Below are 19704 nucleotides of genomic sequence, written 5' to 3'. Positions count from 1 at the left end.
TAGTGATTGCTTCTGTGGAATAGTAGTATTAGGAAAGTAATATTAGTAACTCTAATGCAACGTGTTTTGCTCTTTTGAGAGCATACTGATTTTGCTTTTTTATTTTCTCTTCATCATCATCATCATATTTTCTCTCAGATATTCTTCTCCCACAGATGATTGGCAGCTCCAAAACGAGGAGACAGATCCTGCTTCCTCAGTGGCCATTAGCACAGGCAGTTAGGTTGGCTCCTCATTTTCAATTTTGATAGGCCTCCAAGGTTCCCATTTCTAATGAAGACCCTGCAAGCTATAAAAAGCAGCCAGAAAGCATGCGACTAGCCAGTTCTTCAGACAAGAGGTTCTCAACCTTTTTCTTTCTGAGCCCCCCCGCAACATGATATAAAAACTCCACGGCCCACCTATGCCACAACTGGTTTTCTGCATAAAAGCCAGGGCTGGCATTAGGAGGTAGCAAGCAGGGCAACTGCCTGGGGCCCCAAGCCACAAAGCCCCCACAAAGCTAAGTTGCTCCGGCTTTGACTTCAGCCCCAGGTGGCAGGTCTCAAGGCCCAGGCTTCAGCCTCATGTGGTGGGGCTTCGGCTTTCTGCCCTGGGCCCCAGTATCTCAGGACCTGCCTGGAGGGCCCCCAGAAACGTGCTCACAGCCCTCCCAGACCCCTGGTTGAGAACCACTGCTTCAGACCACAAGTATTCACTTTTAGAACTGCTCTATTAAACCCTTTTTCCTGTCATCTCTACTTTCTGTGAAGGAGAGAAAAACCCAAATCAAATCCCCAAATGCTTCTCTCAGGTCTGGAGTTCCAACTGATTTGAACAGGATTATCAGGATGAGACTTTGTAACTGGCCCAGTACTAATTTTACATCGAGAATATCAGACACTTAATACCAAAGGAACCAAATGGGTATAAAATTAGAGTTGCAAAGACATTGTCAACAGTTCCTGACAAAAGGTAAGTGGGGGCAACAGGAGCAAATAAGGAAAGGCGAACCTAGCCTGACTAAAGCCTTTAAGCAGAGAGTATTAAGAACTTGACTCAAAACAAAAAGGTTCTTAAGTAGTAAGAAGGGAAGAGAACTAATCAGTGAAAACTGGCATTTTCCCACAGATAACATTAAAGGATACATTATTCTTATGGTCTTCTCAACACAATCAAATTGCATGAATTTGAGGAACCTCTAATATTTGAAGTCTTCAGGTTGAGGACAGAATAAGGGACATCGAATTTAATAAAATAAAAGCTCAACTTCTTAAATTCTTAAGAACGTCAGACACCCTAAGTATGGTGACAATTTAAAATAAAAGGGACGGAGAAACCAAAACTATAGCTAAAAATAAGACAGACAAGTTATTCTGGTGGAACCTCATTAGTTTCTGGTCTGACTGAATAGGAACTGATGGCAAGAAAGCAATGTACATGCCATACTCATGTCCATGAAGTGTTTGCAACCCTGATCTAAGCTAATAATGCTTCTGGCTCTGTGTAAGACACTCTGCGCCACCCCTCCAATGGAAATGTATGAAAACAGTTTTACAAAAAAGTAACATTTAGTTAAGTTACAAAATATTACAAACTTAGCTTTTCTTGAAAATTAAATATATTAGCAAAAGCAAGATTTGTAAGAAATATTTTACAAATGATTTACATACAAGAAAGCTAATGTGTCAGATATTCATGGATATGCAACCAACGGAAATTAAAGTACCAGTTGGCAGCATGAATTCTAAAACTTACCACTGCAGTGGGCTCTACAATTAATAAGGCACAGAGGCAGTGAACAATTTATAAACTTTTTTGAAGTCATCCTTTAAGCTTGTTTTTTCAAAAAAAAAAAAAAAAAAAAAAAATCTGAATGCACAATTCCTAGCATATTGAACTAAAGCTTCTTGTTATAAGCTCTATAAACTACTTAAGTGCTTAAGGACCACCAGTCTGAAAAGCCCAATAAAATTGTAACTGGTATTAAACATTTGTTTTCAATTTTCCCTTTAAACATGTACAGTTATAGGTACATAAGCCATATTCACAGTTTAATTGTCTTTGACAGAAGTACCATGTTCATTTTTTTTGCAGTTGTTCCTTAAAACCAGCTCTAATTTAAACATAATTCATGTCACTTGTTCTGTGATGCAAATATTTATAAGATATTAAGAATCTGTGCCACAGTCAAGACAGTTCAGCAAGAGCAGTAATTTCCAACAGCAACATTCAATACTATATTTCAAATATTTGTGCAAATAGCAACAGGACAGTTGTATCTGAGGCAAGCTCTTATTTGCAAAAAAATGCATCCTTAATGCTGTAAACGTGGACTGTCAGCCTTAAGTCTTGCATTTCCCACAGCTTTAAAACGTCAGTGGCAATAAATTCTCAAGTCTTAGCATGATGTCTCATACATAGTGCAAATCATGTAGAGTTTTTCCATGTTCTGTGGCTGGACTGATTTTGGCATGAGCAATTTTAGTGGTCTATCCTAGTTGAAGACAGTGCCCATCTGAAAAACCAGATGGTTCAGGAAGTTGGCGGGGGGAGCGGGGAGGAAGCAGTTTCATCACACTTTTCAAACCAGCACTAGATTTGCAAAGGCAGCAAAAACTCCAGCTGTGATTACAACCAGAAAAGAGTAACTCTTCAGGAAGATCCAGGCGGTTAGTCACTTGGACTGGTCTCTAGAAAAATATGTGAGTATATGCTGGATTTTGATTAGACGTTCTTTCAAAGACATCATTGAGAGAACTGAGATCTGATACCTGGGGTCTACAGGGAGGACAGCTAGAAGCCACCAACACCAAGCCGGTCCATTAGGTGTTGCCTAAAATTAGAGAATGAATTGGATTATTAAATTAACAATTTAGCACAAGAAGAATAATATGCTGAACAACTTTTCAAAAAGGCAAAAGCTAACCCTGGAACAAAGTTTAGTCTAATACTAGGGATCAAATTAGTTATAATCCTCTTCTGGTGCTTCAGCCAGGTTACTCTCTCCTAGAATCCTCTCTTTAGCTTTCTGTTTTATATTTCATTTAATTCAAGACCCATACCCTCACCTTCAAGACTTACATAATCCTGGTCTCATTACAACTGCTCTCATTCTCTCTATTCCCCCTCTCAATTCTCTCTACTCTTTGCATCTCTACTTTGGAATGGTCTCCAGCTGCCAATCACCTCCCTCCTGTCCTCAAAATACATTACTTCCATGAAACTTTCCACCCTTGTTTTCATCAATAAACTTACTACACTTCCTCTTAACAGAAAAACTGTCCTATGTCTTATTGTTAGTACAAAGAATCATTTAAACTTATGGCACTACACTACACAATAACTAGCGTTCCACATTTTCAGTTTTCATTGTAAGAGAAATTCCAGTAATTTTTTGATGTTTATTTTCCAAACATTAAAACAGGGATGAAATTGGGTTAAAAAAAATTAAGTGGGAAAAATCAAGAACAAAAAAAGTTCATAATATACACATTTTGACTACAGTACAACTCTTTTTAAATGTACGAAGTTGATTATTTTTTCCAGAAATCCTGGTTTGTGTCTAGTCACAATTTTCTCCAAAGTATCCTCACTCATGTTGAGCCTCTTGTTGTCTTGGAAGTAGTCCAACTTTGAAAATTAGCTCTATGCATCAATAGACCAATAGATCCAGGGAATATGCCCAAAGCTTGCCATACCACTTTGCTGAAGTTGGGAGGTGTGTCTTGATTGTTCCAAAAAGTCAGCACATCCAGTTTCATGTTGTCAGGGTTAGCCATGTTCATGCAAGTATTTCAGATCTGAAATTTCATCTTTAGTGGCAAATGGAAGAAACACTTCAGCATAATGGATGTAGTCTGTTGCAAACTTCACCTTGAAGAAAGGTGCAACACCTGGGTGACATTCCAAAAAGAATCTTTGACACAAAACTCTTCAGGCTCCAGATTACAAGCCCCAGTCAACTCCTATTTATCAGTAAGTTGTGTTGAAGGTTTTGAACATTTTTTTGTTCTCGTATTCCAAAGTCGTAAGGATTTCCAGAAACAGCTGGGTTCTCTCAGTGTTTCTCTCCTACAGCTTTTGTGCTCAATTTCAGCTGAGATTTTGGTTGTCAGGATCCAGTAAACATCTGTATTGGCAAACATGTTGGCAGTACTCAAAGAAAACTCCAGTGTTTTCTGTGTGTCACACTGTGACCTCAACTTTTCAACAATGAACACTACCTTGGTATGCAGAATCTGCAGTCATTTTGGTTATTTGCCAGTCTCTTCAGAGTTTCTGCTTTAGAATCAGTCTCAGGATGATCTAGGTCTTCTAGGAGATGTATTAGCACAGTCCATCCATTATTTACATGACAGGCAGCGAAGGACAAGATCATCCACTGCTGTGACACAACAGGGGTACGCAATTGACAGTTGGCTCTGCACTTGTCTCACCCTCCGTAAAATAAAGCCTTCAATTTGTTCGCATGCTTGAAAATGGTCCTGAATCCAATAATGCAAGATTTCACATCTTTCATTTCTTCTGTAGCAATAGTTGCTGACAGTACAATGTTAATCTGATGAGCAGGACCAGTAATGTATGGTGCTCTAGTTTCTGATTGAGTTTAATCTCTCATGTAAAACTTACCCATGTAGGAAGCACAGCCACATTTTGCCAAGTTAGTTGGTACATCTCAAAACATGTCAGTCATATTCTTCCGTATGGCTTGAGTAAGCAGCAACAATTGCAAATTTATATCTAGATTTGATAGAAAGCACATTCCCGCAGCAGTGAGTTGGTGAAGGTCTTTCAGGCCCCCAGCAAAAGAACAAAGGGCACACCAAGATATACGATGTGCTCCATTGTTTGTGCCTGGTGACCACAGTTGCATACAAGTGTTTGCCTCATTTTCCACTCAAAGAGGGTTTGTCGATGTGATTTAATCTGCACCAGTCTTTCCAACTGGAATCAAATCCCAGAGGTTCCTCAGCAGGGTCAACGACAAGCTGTTTGAGCAGTCAAAACGCTCCATGTGGCTCTCCATTGAACCTCAGTGTTGAAGTTGAAGTGTAAGGGTATTAAAGCAGTTCCACCGGGGGTTGCAGGATTTAAATTTTTGTCTTTGGCAGGTTCTGCAAGTCATTGTGCAACGGGATCCTCATGTTTTCATTGACATGGTTGAGAAAGCGAGATGTCTGGGAAGCTCTTCTAATCTCTGGAGGCTGGATGTGCAATAGGACCAGAAGCCAGTTGACTGGAGTCAATTTGAGCATCCCTGACACTATGCACATGGCATTATTGAGATGAGTATCAAGGAGGTTAGTATGATTGCTGTGAGACTACACTGGTGCACAATATTCAGCCACAGAATATACCAAAGGCAACTGTTGCAGTTTTTAAGGTCTATGCACTGGAGCCCCATGATATTACGCCCAATTTCCTGATAACCGCTACACGATATCTGACTCTATCTTGGGTGTTCTTGAGGTATTTTTGAAAGGTTGAACTCCAGTCCAGTCCAATGTAACAGCAAGATACTTTAGATCAGCTTCATGGCTAACACTCTCATCGCAGAACTGTACACTGAGTTTGGTATTACCCATTTTATTGTTCAGATGAAAGCAATCACCATGGGGTTTTTTCAGGTTAGGCGTAAATTTCCAGCATTGGAAATAATCAGCCAATATGTTAAGATCTCAAGTTAGAGAGCATCTCATGGTATCGAGGCTAACGCACTGAGCAGCCAAGGCAATGTCAGTCGTATGCATGAATTTCCTTGACTCCATTGCAGGTATATTTGTGGTGTATAAATTAAGAAGTACTGGGGCTAGGATAGAGCCCTGAGGTATGCCAGAGTTAACAGTTCTTAACATGTCAGTTATTGCTGTGTTGACAAAACAGGTGTCAGACGGGACGACTCACATCAGCACAAAACAATATGGGTTTATTTGCTTTAAAATCAAACTAAAACAAAAGGCCAAGAATTGGATTGTCCAGAGCATCAGGAGACTTGTCAAAAGTCAGACTAGATGCCACATGTCCGTCAATTTGTTAGATACTAAAGTATCATCACTTTCTTTCAGATACTTAGGACAGGGGTTGTCTACACTAGGAAAGGTTTTGCTGGTGAACAGTACTGCCTCACAAAGTCACCAACAGGGCCCAATGCAATTAGCAGCAGTTGTGTGACGAAACGAAGGGCACACACAAAGTAACTGACTCAATCGTGCTGTGTCCTCTCTTTCATTCAAGCCCTGGTGAAAGCTCCTGATATCGACTGTTTATCCCAAAACCCATTTTCTTCTTTAAGCTTCTTACATCGCTTACTTTCAACGTGCTCCTTTATTCTCTCAGCATGAACAGTGACCTCATTGTTGCAGACCTTGAAGCATGATGCATCTTCTTCATTCCAGTCTTTGCCTTTCTTGAAAAATTTTTAAGCACTGATTTCTTGTTGGTATTCAGCCATAGAATTGAATTGTCACCCTATGTTTACCTTTTTTTACCTTCCCTATCTGTGGAGGATTGACTGTTTAAATTCAGTGCCGCACTAAAAGGACAGAAAGAAATAGGCAGCAGGACTTCTTTATGAGCCAATCATAGCACAATATTAATTTGATTTTCCAACCTCTACCGTGTGTGTTTTGTGTTTTACACTGTGGAACTGCTTCAATCTCTGAGCTGCAGGACAAACTCTAATGCTTTATGCAATTGTTATAACAAAAATAGGTACCCCAGAAAAATACTGAATGGATAAGTGCGTGTAAAATCAGTAAAAAACAAAACTCCTTTAATAAAAAACTGGTAATTTATCAGTGAAAAAAAAAAAAACAGCAAAAACTGAAAACGCAACACACACAATAAGCAAGAACAATGAAGTTTCCAAAAGAGAAAAATCTGATATAATCAGCAATTGTTGAGATCTATAATATCTGAGCATGTGAAGTGCTATATAAATATTAAGTATTATTTACTTCCAGCTGAAAAGTTATTGTATACCAAGTCGTCAAAATTAGTCTTGCAGAAGCTTTGGCTGAAAAGCATGAGCACTAATGCACAAAATATAGCCATCAGTGTTTGAAGAATTTCTGCAGATTGGGTGTCCTTGTTTTCAGAATAAACTACCACCAACATAAAAGCAGCATAGGAGAAACTTTTAACAAAAAGAAACAAATTTAATCCTTAGCTAAATGAAGCTGTTCTTTAAATGGAAAGTTTTTGGCTATGCTCAGGCCTGACTTCAGTTCAGTTACAATTTGTAGTTGCAAAATATAAGCCTGCACCTACAAGATCTGTATCCACAACGAGGTAACTATGTAGCTAACAAGGGCTTCGGAGATCCACAATGCTGCAATAGATGCAGCAAGTGTCGATTTAGTGGGTCTAGTGAAGGCCCACTAAATCAATGGCAGAGCACTCTCTGGTTGACTCCAGTACTCCAGCTCCCTCAGAGGAGTAAGTTAACTCAACTAGAGAGCATCTCCTGTCAATGCAGCTCAGTGAAAACACAGGGGTATGTCAACCTAAGCTAGGTGGACTCCATTTACCTTATTCACATAGCTGGAGTAGCATAACTTAAGTCGATTTACCCTGGTAGTGAAGACAAGCTCTGTGACTGCTATGGTCCAGTGGAGTCTGGAACACTTGATAATTAGGGCCAAATTTAAAGTTCACCAATGAACTGGGTTAGGTATAGTATAAGACAAACCTATTTGACCAATAGTGGAAAGAAGCTATTTAAAATAAAGATGATCATCTTTGTTTTTTGCTAACTTTTTACATAAAAATATCTACAAAAAGCACTACCCTTCCCCGCCTAGAATGTCAAGGAGGGATCCATGCCAAGTGTCATAAAGCATAAGTCCCAATTCTGAACCTTAGCGTCCAAAATGTGGGTGCCTGCATGAAACCTCCAAGCTTAATTACCAGCTTAGATCCGACAGCACTGCCACCAGCCAGGAATTCCACTGCCTGGCTCACTCTGGTCTCCCCAAACCCTTCCCTGGGGGACCCCAAGACTCAGATGCCCTGAGTCTCACAACTAAGGGAAATAACCCCCTCCTTGGATGACCCTGGAAGATCACCGTTTCAATTCCTTGAAACGCAAACCAGAGAGCTCAGGTTTCTCTCACCCTCACTCAGAGTCCCTGCAAATGCAAGCTTTGTAACTCTAACCCAAAGAGATTTTCTCTTCCCCCGTCTTCTTCCTCCCACCAATTCCCTGGTGAACTGCAGACTCAATCCCCTTGAGCACCCACTAGGAAAAAATCCAACAGGTCTTAAAAAGAAAGCTTTATATAAAAAGAAAGAAAAGGCATAAAAATGGTCTCTGTATCAAGGTGACAATATACAGGGTTAATGGCGTAAAAGAAAAAAAATGAACAAACAGCCTTATCCAAAAAGAAATACAATTTAAAACATTCCAGCAAACTACACACATGTAAATACAAAAACAATATAAGCCTACTGTCTTTCTACCTTTGTACTTATAACTTGGAAACAGAAGATTAGAAAGCCTGGAGATAGAGAGATCACTCTCAGAGACTAGAGAGCAACAGACCCAGAACAAAGGACCCACACCCAAAAACTTCCCTCCCTAGAGATTTGAAAACATCTTGTTTCCTGATTGGTCCTCTGGTCAGGTGTTGTTTGTTACCCCTTTGCAGGTGAAAGAAACATTAACCCTTAGCTATCTGTTTATGACACCAAGCAACTGCAGCACAAAAGAGAGGCAGAATGGCCTCCTGTTGCTGCTTAAAAAACCAATATAGCTAGTGGAAATTGGAGCTGGTACTGCATCCCCCACACACCAGATCCCTCTAAAAACTGCTTTAAGTATTTTATGTTTAAAAGTGAAGGTTTTTTTTAAAAAAGAAGTAATGAATGAATAACTGATGGGAAAATCTTAGCCCACCTGTACGTTCTCCTCTCTTTCAGGCATCGGCCCAAAGTGCTGAAGGATCTGGCTGCGAAATTTGTTTCTCAAGCTTTGGAACCAGCCACAAGCCTGACTGTACACTACGTCATGAAGCTCTCTCAGTTTCTTCAGCTCTTCTTTATCTGCAACCTATGACAGAATACTCCAGTAAGCTTAAATACACAACAACATTCATTTCACATTCCATTTCAACTGTCAGTAACAATCACGAAGCTTCGGCATTCATACAAGCCTTGAGGAGCAACGGCAGAAAGGAGGAGAAAAAGCACTGTGGTACAGTATCGCTCACTTCATACCAAATACCTCTCATAAAATAGCAACATGACAAGAATTATGTAAAACAAATGTGTGTTTAAGTAGGTCATATTTACAGTCCTGTTTTAAGTCATTCTGCACTTAATATACATTTGACAGGCCCACCTTTTCGATTATATTCTTTACTACAGTCACACATTTAGATCAAGTTCTAATTCTGATGCAGCTAAACTCTAGAAATCAATACATTGGCATATTTCATAGTTATGGTGGATAGCTAATAGCTGTCCAAAATTAGAAAAATTAGTTATTGGCAATGTATCAGTTCAAAAGTAATTTTTACTTCATGAAAGTTGATAGTATTGATGGGGGAGGGTGGAAGAAGCACAATTCTAAGATAAACTTGTCATCTCAAGAGGTCTAGAAAATCTTAGCTATTTTTATTTTTCTTTAATATAGGAGAACCACGTCTCCCAGCAACTGTTCTGTAATCCCAAATATTTGAAGCCGAGTCTTCATGAACAAATGATAGAGAAAACTAAGAGTGTTGGTTAAGAGGCGTGTTACTGCTCAGAGAGTTCTAGATACCTTAATATCTTCCAAATATTCGATGTCTGCAGTACAATAGCCATCTTTCATCCCTCTTCGTAAAACTCTAAATCTGTTTCCACCAACTGTGTCAACAACAGACCTTCCATCAGGTAGGAAATGAACATTCCTAATTTGCAGCATACAACCATAATCTGCAAAACTAGAACCAGAAGCACTGTCAGCAATGCTAAATTCACAATTTTCAAACATTTTTGCAATAAAACGGAGGCAGAACCATACAGAACTCTTAGCTGCATAAGAGCATCAGAATGTATACTTACTTGTTTTGAGGGTCACTGATACACATCCCAAATTGTTTAGTCCCAGTTTCCATACTTCTGCGAATCATCAATCGATATCTTGGCTCAAACACATGAAGAGGGCAAGGCACAGTGGGGTATGCCATAGTGCAAACAAACACCGGAACATTCTTGGTCAAGCTAAAGACAAACCCGAAATAAATTAAATATACATTTGAAATCTAAACACAAGACTGTGCCAAGCCATAATAATTAACAGCAAAAGTGCTGCAATACATTTATTTTGTCCATGGCTCAAGTAGTAGCAGGTAATTAAGGGAATAAAATAGATTTGATCAAAGATGTTTTCCAAGCTGTTTTTTTAATCGGTATTTTTATTTTTGCTAGAAGGAGACAGAGTTAGCATTAAAAGTTACCCTGTATCTTGCACTATACCTCTGCCTTTCAGAATGTACAAATGGTCATTTGAATGTTAGTGTTTTGCTCTGCACTGTTAAGCTGCCTAAGTGGTAGTTTCTCACCAGTATTTTCTGATATAGACAGAGGCTCTAAGACAGAGATGGCTCTAAATAGTTAAAAAACAACTTGAAAGTCACAATTTTAATGTTTTGTACTTATTAATAAAAATAACTCCTAAGATTACAACTGAAAAATTAGAGAATGCACAAGATAAACTAAGTGGGGAAAAAAAGAGTACTGTTTTATCTATCATGCAACTCGAGAGAAACTCAGAAGTATGCTTCTCCCTGGGCTTGCAATAGGCTATTTACTTGTAACAGTAACAAAGCTGAAACTGAAGAGACAGTATGTAGGCACAGAGAAAGGAGAGAGATGGGCCTGATCATGTTAGGTGGTGCTAATCCTGAGCTAACCTAAGAGACCATTATAAAAATGTGTGATTTTATTTTTTAACTAAAATAGGACATTCATTAGTTTTCTTGTTAGTAAATTTAAATACTAAGTTGATAACTTTCCTGATATTTAACATTCCTTCACAAAATTATGAAATACCACCATTAAAATCACTAACAAATGATACAAAAATTTCTACTCTGTCAGTAACTGGATTTCTTCAAGTTGTGTCCCCCTATGGATGCTCCACTTGAGGTGCTCACACAGTCCTTCAGAGATTTTTAGCAGCAGCGCTCATTCAGTCTACATGTTCCCTAGCTATTCTCATGCCCTGTACAGAGCACATATAGAGCTGTGGATAGACTGCTCTTGGTTCCTTCTTCATTGCAAAGCCTAAGGAGATGAGGCTCTGAAGTAAAGTGGAAGGTGGGAGGGTAGTGGAGCAACCATAGGGGAACACATATTGAAAAAGCTCAGTTACTAAACATGGTAGCCAATCTTTCTTTCTTTCTCTTCGAGTAGCATCCCACCTATGGTGCTCCATTTAAGGTGGCTCCAGAGCAGTATCCTTTGAAGGAAATGGGCATTTGGGAACTCAATCTAAGACTGACAGTAAAATTTCAGAGCCTTTGACAGCATTTACTCAAGAAGCACCAAGTATGGTATTGTGTCCTGAAACAGTATGAACCAAAGCTCATGAAGCAATCTTGCAAATCTCAGTCCATCAGCAGAACAACAGATGTAGATTGACATCTGACAGGTAGGCATAGTATATTACAAGCTGCATAGCAAGAGAAGATCCAGTCAGAAACCAACTTAGAAAGTCTCTGCACGGACACTGGCACTCGTTTAGCTGTGTCCACAATAAAAACAGAGTCTCAGAGAGGCTCAAAAAAGTCTAGTCCTGCCCAAATAATAGGTCAGTAGCCTCCTAACATCCAAGTTATAAAGGGCAGCTTGTTGCCTAGACAGATGGTGTTTAGGACAGGAAACTGGGAGGTGAATCGACTAGTTTATGTGAAAGTCTGAGCTAACTCCCGGCAAGAAACAAGGGTGTGGGCAAAAGGGATACCTTTTCTTTGAAAGATACAGAATATGGAGGGTCAGCCATCAAAGCTCTTGGTTTGCCAAGTCTTTGGGCTCAAAAAGGCTGTTTTCAGGGAGAGATTTAGAAACAAGCGGGTAGCTAGCAGTTCAAAGGGAGGCTTCATCAGAAAGTTAAACTCAGTTCTTAAGTCCCAGGTGGTAATGGGATATCTGACATTTTGGAAAGATTAGATAATCTTTTGAGGTGTCAAGAAGTTGCAAAGGTGAGCAAATACCGAGAAACTCTCCACCAGAGAATGGAATACTGTGATGGCCACTACAAGAGCTTTAATTGGACCTAGCGTAAGATTTCCTTTTTTCAGAGCAAGAAGATATTCTTGCATCTGAAAAAAGGTAGCAGAGTCAGCAAGAGATTGGTGCCGGTCAGTACACCAGTGGTAAAATCTTTCTATTTCTGATGGAATTTTCCTTACTATTCATCAGGATTTCATAGCACTCTCCTGCTCAGGAGAAGGATAACTCTGAGAGTAATCTAGATACCAAGCTTTGAACTGCAGTGTTCAGGTTGGGGTGAGGAACATTCCTCAAGTTCCAAGTGGGAAGACTGGACTCTGATGGAAGGCTGATAGAGGAGAGGAAAAGGTAGTAAGGAAACCATGCTAGCTTTGGCCAGGTTGGTGCAATCATGACACCTGTGACCTTGTCCTGTCTGATTCTGTTTAGCACCCTGAGGATGAACAAACTTTGGGGAACAGCGTAAAGGAGATTCTCTGTCCATGGGAAGAGAAAGACAACCCCCAGATAATGATGACCCAGGCCCCTCTTGAGCAGAATTTCACACAACTCAACACAGAAATCTGCATGTAAGAAATATCTGTCCAAATATGGATTTATTTTACACTTGTGATCTTGAGTGAAGTGACTGCTAAGATCAGGATATGGTGCACTACTGACCAGTTCCATAACTTTATTGCCTTCATGGAGAGGGAAGAAGATCTCACTCTCCCTTGCTAATACAATAGTACATACTGGCGCTGTTGTCTGTCATCACGCAGATGGATTGACCCATGGGCGGGGGGTACCATACCCATGCTCTGCCCCCAGTCTCCCTTCCCTTGCTTCCCACTCTGCATGCAGCTCCAGTACCACAGTGCTGGCCCCAGCTGGGGCTAGGCCATGCACCACTTGCCCTCCTGGCGCTCCAGGGGGGGCTGAGGGAGTCTCTGGCGGGGGCCTGAGGAAGGAACAGGGGCTCGGGCAGGAGGTGTGGGACTGGGGGGCTAGCCTCCTCCAGCCAGCGGTTCATGCGTTGCCCATAAATTGGCCTTGTATCATACGGAGGGAGGAAGTGCTGTCGGGCATAATTTACAGCTTCAAGTTCCAGAATGTTGAGGTGCAAGGTGGACTCTTGGGCAATCCACCTGTACGAGACAGTCCAGTCTCACAGATGACTGTCCAAGGAGACACATGCTGGAAACTACAGTAACAACGAAAGTGGGACAGTTAAATGCAATCCCTGTGTACACATTGTCTGGATTCTTCCGCTAGTCGAAGGAGACTAGTATGTGAGGAGGAAGAGAGAGCAACTTGTTTAGATGGTCTCTGTTACAGGCATAAAGTGTCCTGAACCAAACTTGGAAGCAACACAAATCTAGGTGAGGATGTAGCATGACAAAGATACAAGCTCGCATGAGTCTGAGGACTCTGTTGAATTTGAGCAATTAAGTGTGACGGAGTGAGGAATATGTCCTCTGGAAGATAAGATCTCAATGTTGAAGCATCAAGGGTAGCCCCTATGAATTCTAGCCTTTGCAGATCTGAGCTGAAAACAAAACCTGTTGAACAGAGACACTTACAGCACTTCTGACTTGAGAGCCAATAGTTGAGGTAAGGGAAGATGAATAATGCCAACTGGTGAAGCTGTACAGCAACTATCACCATAATGATCTGTGGATAGCTAATGCAATGCAGATTTTTTTTTTTTTTTTAAAAGGGTCCAGAGGTGATCCTGGCTATTACAGGCCAGCAAGCCTAGCTTCAGTACCAGGCAAATTGGTTGAAACTATAGTAAAGAATTATCAGACACATTGATAAACAGAATATGTTGTGGAAGAGTCAACACAGCCTTGAAGGAAAATCATGCCTCCCCAATCTATCAGAATTCTTTGAGGGGGATCAAGAAACATGTGACAAGGGTGATCCAGTCAATATAGTGTAGCTAGATGTTTAGAAAGCCTATGAAAGGTCCCTCAATCAAGGGCTCTTAAGCAAAGTAAGAAGTCATGGGATAAGGGGGCAGTCTTCTTTTAACCTGTTATTGATCCATAAGACAGGAAACAAAAGGTAAAAATAAATGGCCAGTTTTCACAGTGGAGATAGGCAAGTAGTGGGTTCCCCCAAAGATCAGTACTGGGACCAACGCTGTTTAACACATTCATAAATGATCTGGAAAAAATGGGTGAAAAGTGAGGTGGCAAGTTTGCAACGGATACAAAATGACTCAAGCTAGATAAGCCCAAAGCTGACTGCAAAGGGTAACAAAGGGATCTCACAAACCTAGGTAACTAGGCAACAAAATAGCAGATGAAATCCGAATGTTAATAAACGCAAAGTAATGTACACTGGAAAACAATTCCAACTATACATACAAGATGATGGAATCCAAATTAGTTACCACTCAAAGATCCTGAAGTCATTGTGGATAGCTTTCGGAAAACATCTGCTCAATGCACAATGGCAGTCGAAGAAGCTAACAGAATATGAGAAACCATTAGAAAAGGGATAGATAATAAATCAGATCATCATCATGCCAATATATAAATCCATGATATGCCCACACCTTGAACACTGTGTACAATTCTGCTCATCCCATCTCAAAAAAGGTATTAGAATTGAAACAGGTACAGAGAACAGCTAAAAAAATGATTAGGGGGTATGGAACAACTTCCCACGAAAGCTAATACCCAAATAAATTTTAGTCTAAGGTGCCACAAGGACGCTTCTTTTTTTTTTTTTTTTTAATAAAGTCTGGGACTGTTCAGCTTAGAAAAGAGCCAACTAAGGGGAGATATGAAAGCAATCTACAAAATGACGACTGATGTGGAGAAAAAGTATCGTCTATCCCTTCAGATAACACAAGAACGTAGAGTCACCCAATGACATTAATAGACACCAGGTTTAAACACATACATAAGGAAGTACTTCTTCACAAAATACAGTCAACCCATAAATGTGTTGCCAGGGCATGCTCTGAAGGCCAAAAGTGTAACCGGGTTTAAAAAAAAGAATTAGATGAGTTCACACAGGGTAGGTCCATCAATGGCTATTAGCCATGATGGTCAGGGACAAAACCCCATGCTATGGGTGGCCCTAAACCTGTCTGCCATAAGCTGAGACTGAACGACTGGTGATGGCTCATTTGAAATCGCTTTGTTCTGTTCATTCCCTCTGAAGCATTCCGCCCCAGACATTGTCCAAAAACAGCTTATGGCTAGATGGACCATTGGTCTGACCCACTATGGCCATTCTTATGTTCTTACAACCTTCATGAACACCCTGAGACTGGTAGACAGTGTGGTTATGTCTACACTGCAACTAAACATCTGTGGCTGGCCTGTATCAGCTGACTTAGGCTCGCAAGGGTGAAAAACAGCAATGTAGATGCTTGGGCTTAGCCTGGGCTCTGGGATCCCAAGAAGGCTCCAGCTCAAGCATCTACATTGCAATTTTACAGCCTTGAGAGCAGGAGTCAGCTGACCTGGGCCAGCCACAGCTGTTTAATTGCGACGTGGACATGCCCTCTGAAGGGAAGGACTTGATATTGGTAATAGTTTTGGCCTACCAGGAAGAACTTCTGTGAGAAAGGTGTATTGCAGTATGAAAATATCTGTCCTCAAAGCTGAAGGTCATGAAATAGTCCCCCAAATCCAGGGATGGAATGATAGCTGCAAGTTTCACCATCTTGAATTTCTGTACCCTGACAAAGGTATTCAGTATCCTTAGATATAGAACTGGGCTCCATCCACTCTCTTTGGGAACCAAGAAGTACCTGGAATAAAATCCCCTTCTGCTGTACTAAATGGGACCTGGTTCCTCAGCTCCTGTGCTAAGAAGGGATAGAATCTCTTGTTTCAGAAGATGTTAGTGAGATGGGTCCCTGAAAAGGGACAAGGAGTGGGGCATATAGGGAATATGTAGTGGAAGTGGACGGAGTACCCCAGTGATATAACCTCCAAAAGCCAACTGTTGGAAGTAATATGCCCCGATGACACATGAAAATGGAAGAGTCGATCCCCAAGAAGTAGGATGACAGACGTGGCAGAATGGTGCATCACTGGATCTGGATCAAGGGAGGATTCATGGTCCTTGACCATGGCATCAAAAGCAACACATGGCAACGATGACTACTGCATCAAACACAGTAACAGTTGAGAACTTTCCCTTCTGCATCCTGCTTTTTTCTTGGGTGGCTGCAACAATTACAGTAGGTGGGGAACTCGGATGGACATGATCTCTGTGCTATCTGAGATAGACTACACATTTTTATTTGCAGGTGTATATATCCCCAACAAACTAAAGGTCTCCCTGGAGTCATTTAGAGAATGCACAGAGTCATTCATGGAGTCACTAAACAAATTTCAAACTATCAAAGGGAAGGTACTCTACTGTGCTTTAGACTGCTCATGGAAATCATGAGGACTGAAACCACAAGACTCTACCCATAACTATAGATATGGAGATGAAGCAAGTTGTCATATCTGCTGCGTCAAGAGAAGTCTGCAAGGTTCTCCTCCCCAAAAGCTGCCCCAGTGCTTCTGTGACAAATGTTCAATAAAAACTCTATTTTGCATAATTGATCTGATTACATTTTGCTAGAATTGCCAGATAATTAGCAAACTGGAATTGCAGGGTTGGAGAAGGTGGAGGGTTACCACCAAAAAAAGGTCTGAGCTTATGATTAAAAAACATATGGGGTCATCCTTGAATGGTGTTGCCTATTATGTGCATTCACTGCATTCATGACCAGAGAACTGGGGCAGCATGAGAAAATAAAAATTCAGAAGCACTAACTAAGATAATGTTTACCCTCTTAACTATGGGGTGGGGAGGCGCCAGTAGGAGGAGTCTGTCAAATCATTTTGGCAGCTTTTAATAGTGCCTCACTTATAAACAAGGCTACTGGGTCTCTTGGACTTCTAATGGAATCTGGGGAGTGTCTGCCATTCTTTCATCAAGTCCTGAAATTGTCTGAAGTCATCCACAGGAGTCGTGAGGAGTTACTGTACTGGGGCATAGGCAGTACAAATGAAAGGTGATATAAAGGGAATAACTCAAGCTGAGTACTGGGGATCTTGAGCTGAGAAAAAGACTCAGGTTCAACAGAGACAAATCGGAACACTTGTGGTAGGTGAATCTGCATAGACATTTGATGAGACCCAGATGCCGAAGCCTATGCTATCAAGAGGTGTATTAGATTCATAGATTCGTAGACTCTAGGACTGGAAGGGACCTCGAGAGGTCATCAAGTCCAGTCCCCTGCCCTCATGGCAGGACAAAATATTGTCTAGACCATCCCTGATAGACATATATCTAACCTACTCTTAAATATCTCCAGAAATGGAGTTTCCACAATCTCCCTAGGCAATTTATTCCAGTGTTTAACCACCCTGACAGTTAGGAACTTTTTCCTAATGTCCAGCCTGAACCTCCCTTGCTGCAGTTTAAGCCCATTGCTTCTTGTTCTATCATTAGAGGCTAAGGTGAACAAGTTTTCTCCCTCCTCCTGATGACACCCTTTTAGATACCTGAAAACTGCTATCATGTCCCCTCTCAGTCTTCTCTTTTCCAAACTAAATAAACCCAATTCTTTCAGCCTTCCTTCATAGGTCATGTTCTCAAGACCTTTAATCATTCTTGTTGCTCTTCTCTGGACCCTCTCCAATTTCTCCACATCTTTCTTGAAATGCAGTGCCCAGACCTGGACACAATACTCCAGCTGAGGCCTAACCAGCGCAGAGTAGAGCGCAAGAATGACTTCTCGTGTCTTGTTTACAACACATCTGTTAATGCATCCCAGAATCACATTTGCTTTTTTTGCAACAGTATCACATTGTTGACTCATATTTAGCTTGCAGTCCACTATGACCCCTAGATCTCTTTCTGCTATACTCCTCCCTAGACAGTCTCTTCCCATTCTGTACGTGTGACACTGATTGTTCCTTCCTAAGTGGAGCACTTTGCATTTGTCTTTATTGATGTTCCACATCTTGCTGTACCAAAGAGGTGGCTGCAGATGCAGGCAGTACTGACTTCTTTAGTGCCAAGTATTTGGCATCAGAAGCACCTTGTTCAGATTTCAATGGTACTGAGGGCTTTTGAACGATGGGTACCGTTTGTCTTTTACAAAGACTTTATTTGGACGAAACTTTGGTACCACGACTGCTTGAAGCCACTGCGAAAGTCTTTAAAGGATGTAGGATCTCCGGCACAGCAGGCATCTTAGCAATGTGGTCTCTCAAAGGAGTACTAGTTCCTCCTGGATGAGGCTTTCCCCATTTTGCTCAAAAGTCTGTCTCTCAAAAACCTAGAAGACAATTGAGCTGTGGAGACTGACCAGGCACTCCGGTAGCTCAGAGGCCAATGGTTGGAGAGGGGAAATGTATCAAGACCTGTACCTGAAGCTGGACAAAGTGAATGCTCTATCACGAGGAGCCAATGTTATCTCTGCCGCTCCTGGAACGACTCAAAGCTCATGCAAATCTTGTGCTTTAAAACACACATGTATCCCCAAAAGAGTGGATACAGTGTGAGTGGCGGTCACTAACTGGGGAGGATTCCTGACAAGCAAGGCAAAGTTCAAAGCCTGAGGATTTAGGCATGCCTGAAGAAAAAAGGCCTCTTTAGAGAAGAGCCCTATCTATGAGGGATAGTGGTGAGACACAAAAGGCATGACAAAAAATGAGAAAAGAACGCCCAAAAACTAAGGTACACAATAACTACAAAGAATAAAAACTAAAATAAAAAAAATTAAAATTAAGTTCTAAAAGCTAGTTTTGTAGTTCCTGAATGAGGGCACAAATGAGTTTCTCTGTCTCAAGCAGAGTCATTCTATAAGGAACTGAGGGAGGTCCATCTGTTGCAGCCCTATACATCCTCAATACAGGGCATGAGAATAACGGGGACACGTGAAGACTGAATGAGCACTGCTGCCAAAAATCTCTGATCAAAGGCATATGCACCCCTCAAGTGGAGCACCCATAAGGACACTATTTCACAACGTCACTTTGCAAAAAGACAGTAATCTTGCTTTCAAATTTTGTTGGATTTTAAAAAAGAAAAACCAACCAAACACATAATAGGCTTACTCTGAGAGTTCAGCAGTTTCTTCATCATGAATTCTTCTTCTCTCAGATAGTTCAGCAGCCAGATATTTCACCACTAATTCTTCCAGTAGTACTGTGACACTGTATTTCCTAATTGCCAAATACTAAAAAAATAAAATTAAAAATAAAAATTATATATTTACCATCAAACATTTCTCTTTTAACTGTTTGTAGTATTCTTATACAACATTAACACAAAATTCAGCGCTTTTTTTAATTAAAAATACTGTAATCGGATATGGGACTACAAAATCCGTCTTAACAAAACTTAAGATATTCCTGAAGTCTTAGTTGTAAACTCTAAAATTATCGTAACTGAAAGAACAAACTCTCTACTTTTTTCAGTTTATTTGGTGCATTTGACAAGACTTGAGCCTAGTCAGTGTCAATATTTCCTCTGCATAATCAGTTTCCC

At 40.7% G+C, this 19704-nt stretch overlaps 1 protein-coding gene across 1 annotated transcript in view; it reads right to left on the bottom strand.

Moving 5' to 3' along the window:
* Nucleotides 1-1537: 1537 nt before the first annotated feature.
* LONRF1 (LON peptidase N-terminal domain and ring finger 1) overlaps nucleotides 1538-19704 on the bottom strand; it is a 43845-nt gene continuing 25678 nt past the window's right edge. The window contains exons 9-13 of the mRNA XM_032796837.2: nucleotides 19272-19393; nucleotides 10030-10188; nucleotides 9746-9908; nucleotides 8879-9031; nucleotides 1538-2815 (exon numbers count right to left, since the gene is read on the bottom strand). Coding sequence (XP_032652728.1) covers nucleotides 2657-2815; nucleotides 8879-9031; nucleotides 9746-9908; nucleotides 10030-10188; nucleotides 19272-19393 — 756 coding nt within the window. The 3' untranslated portion in view covers nucleotides 1538-2656. The remainder of the gene's footprint in view (nucleotides 2816-8878; nucleotides 9032-9745; nucleotides 9909-10029; nucleotides 10189-19271; nucleotides 19394-19704) is intronic.

The sequence above is a fragment of the Chelonoidis abingdonii genome, chromosome 5 (genome assembly GCF_003597395.2).
Source record: "Chelonoidis abingdonii isolate Lonesome George chromosome 5, CheloAbing_2.0, whole genome shotgun sequence".
NCBI classification, from domain to species: domain Eukaryota; kingdom Metazoa; phylum Chordata; order Testudines; family Testudinidae; genus Chelonoidis; species Chelonoidis abingdonii.
The sequence above is the reverse complement of the archived record's forward strand: the minus strand, read 5'-3'. Positions and strand labels throughout refer to the sequence as shown.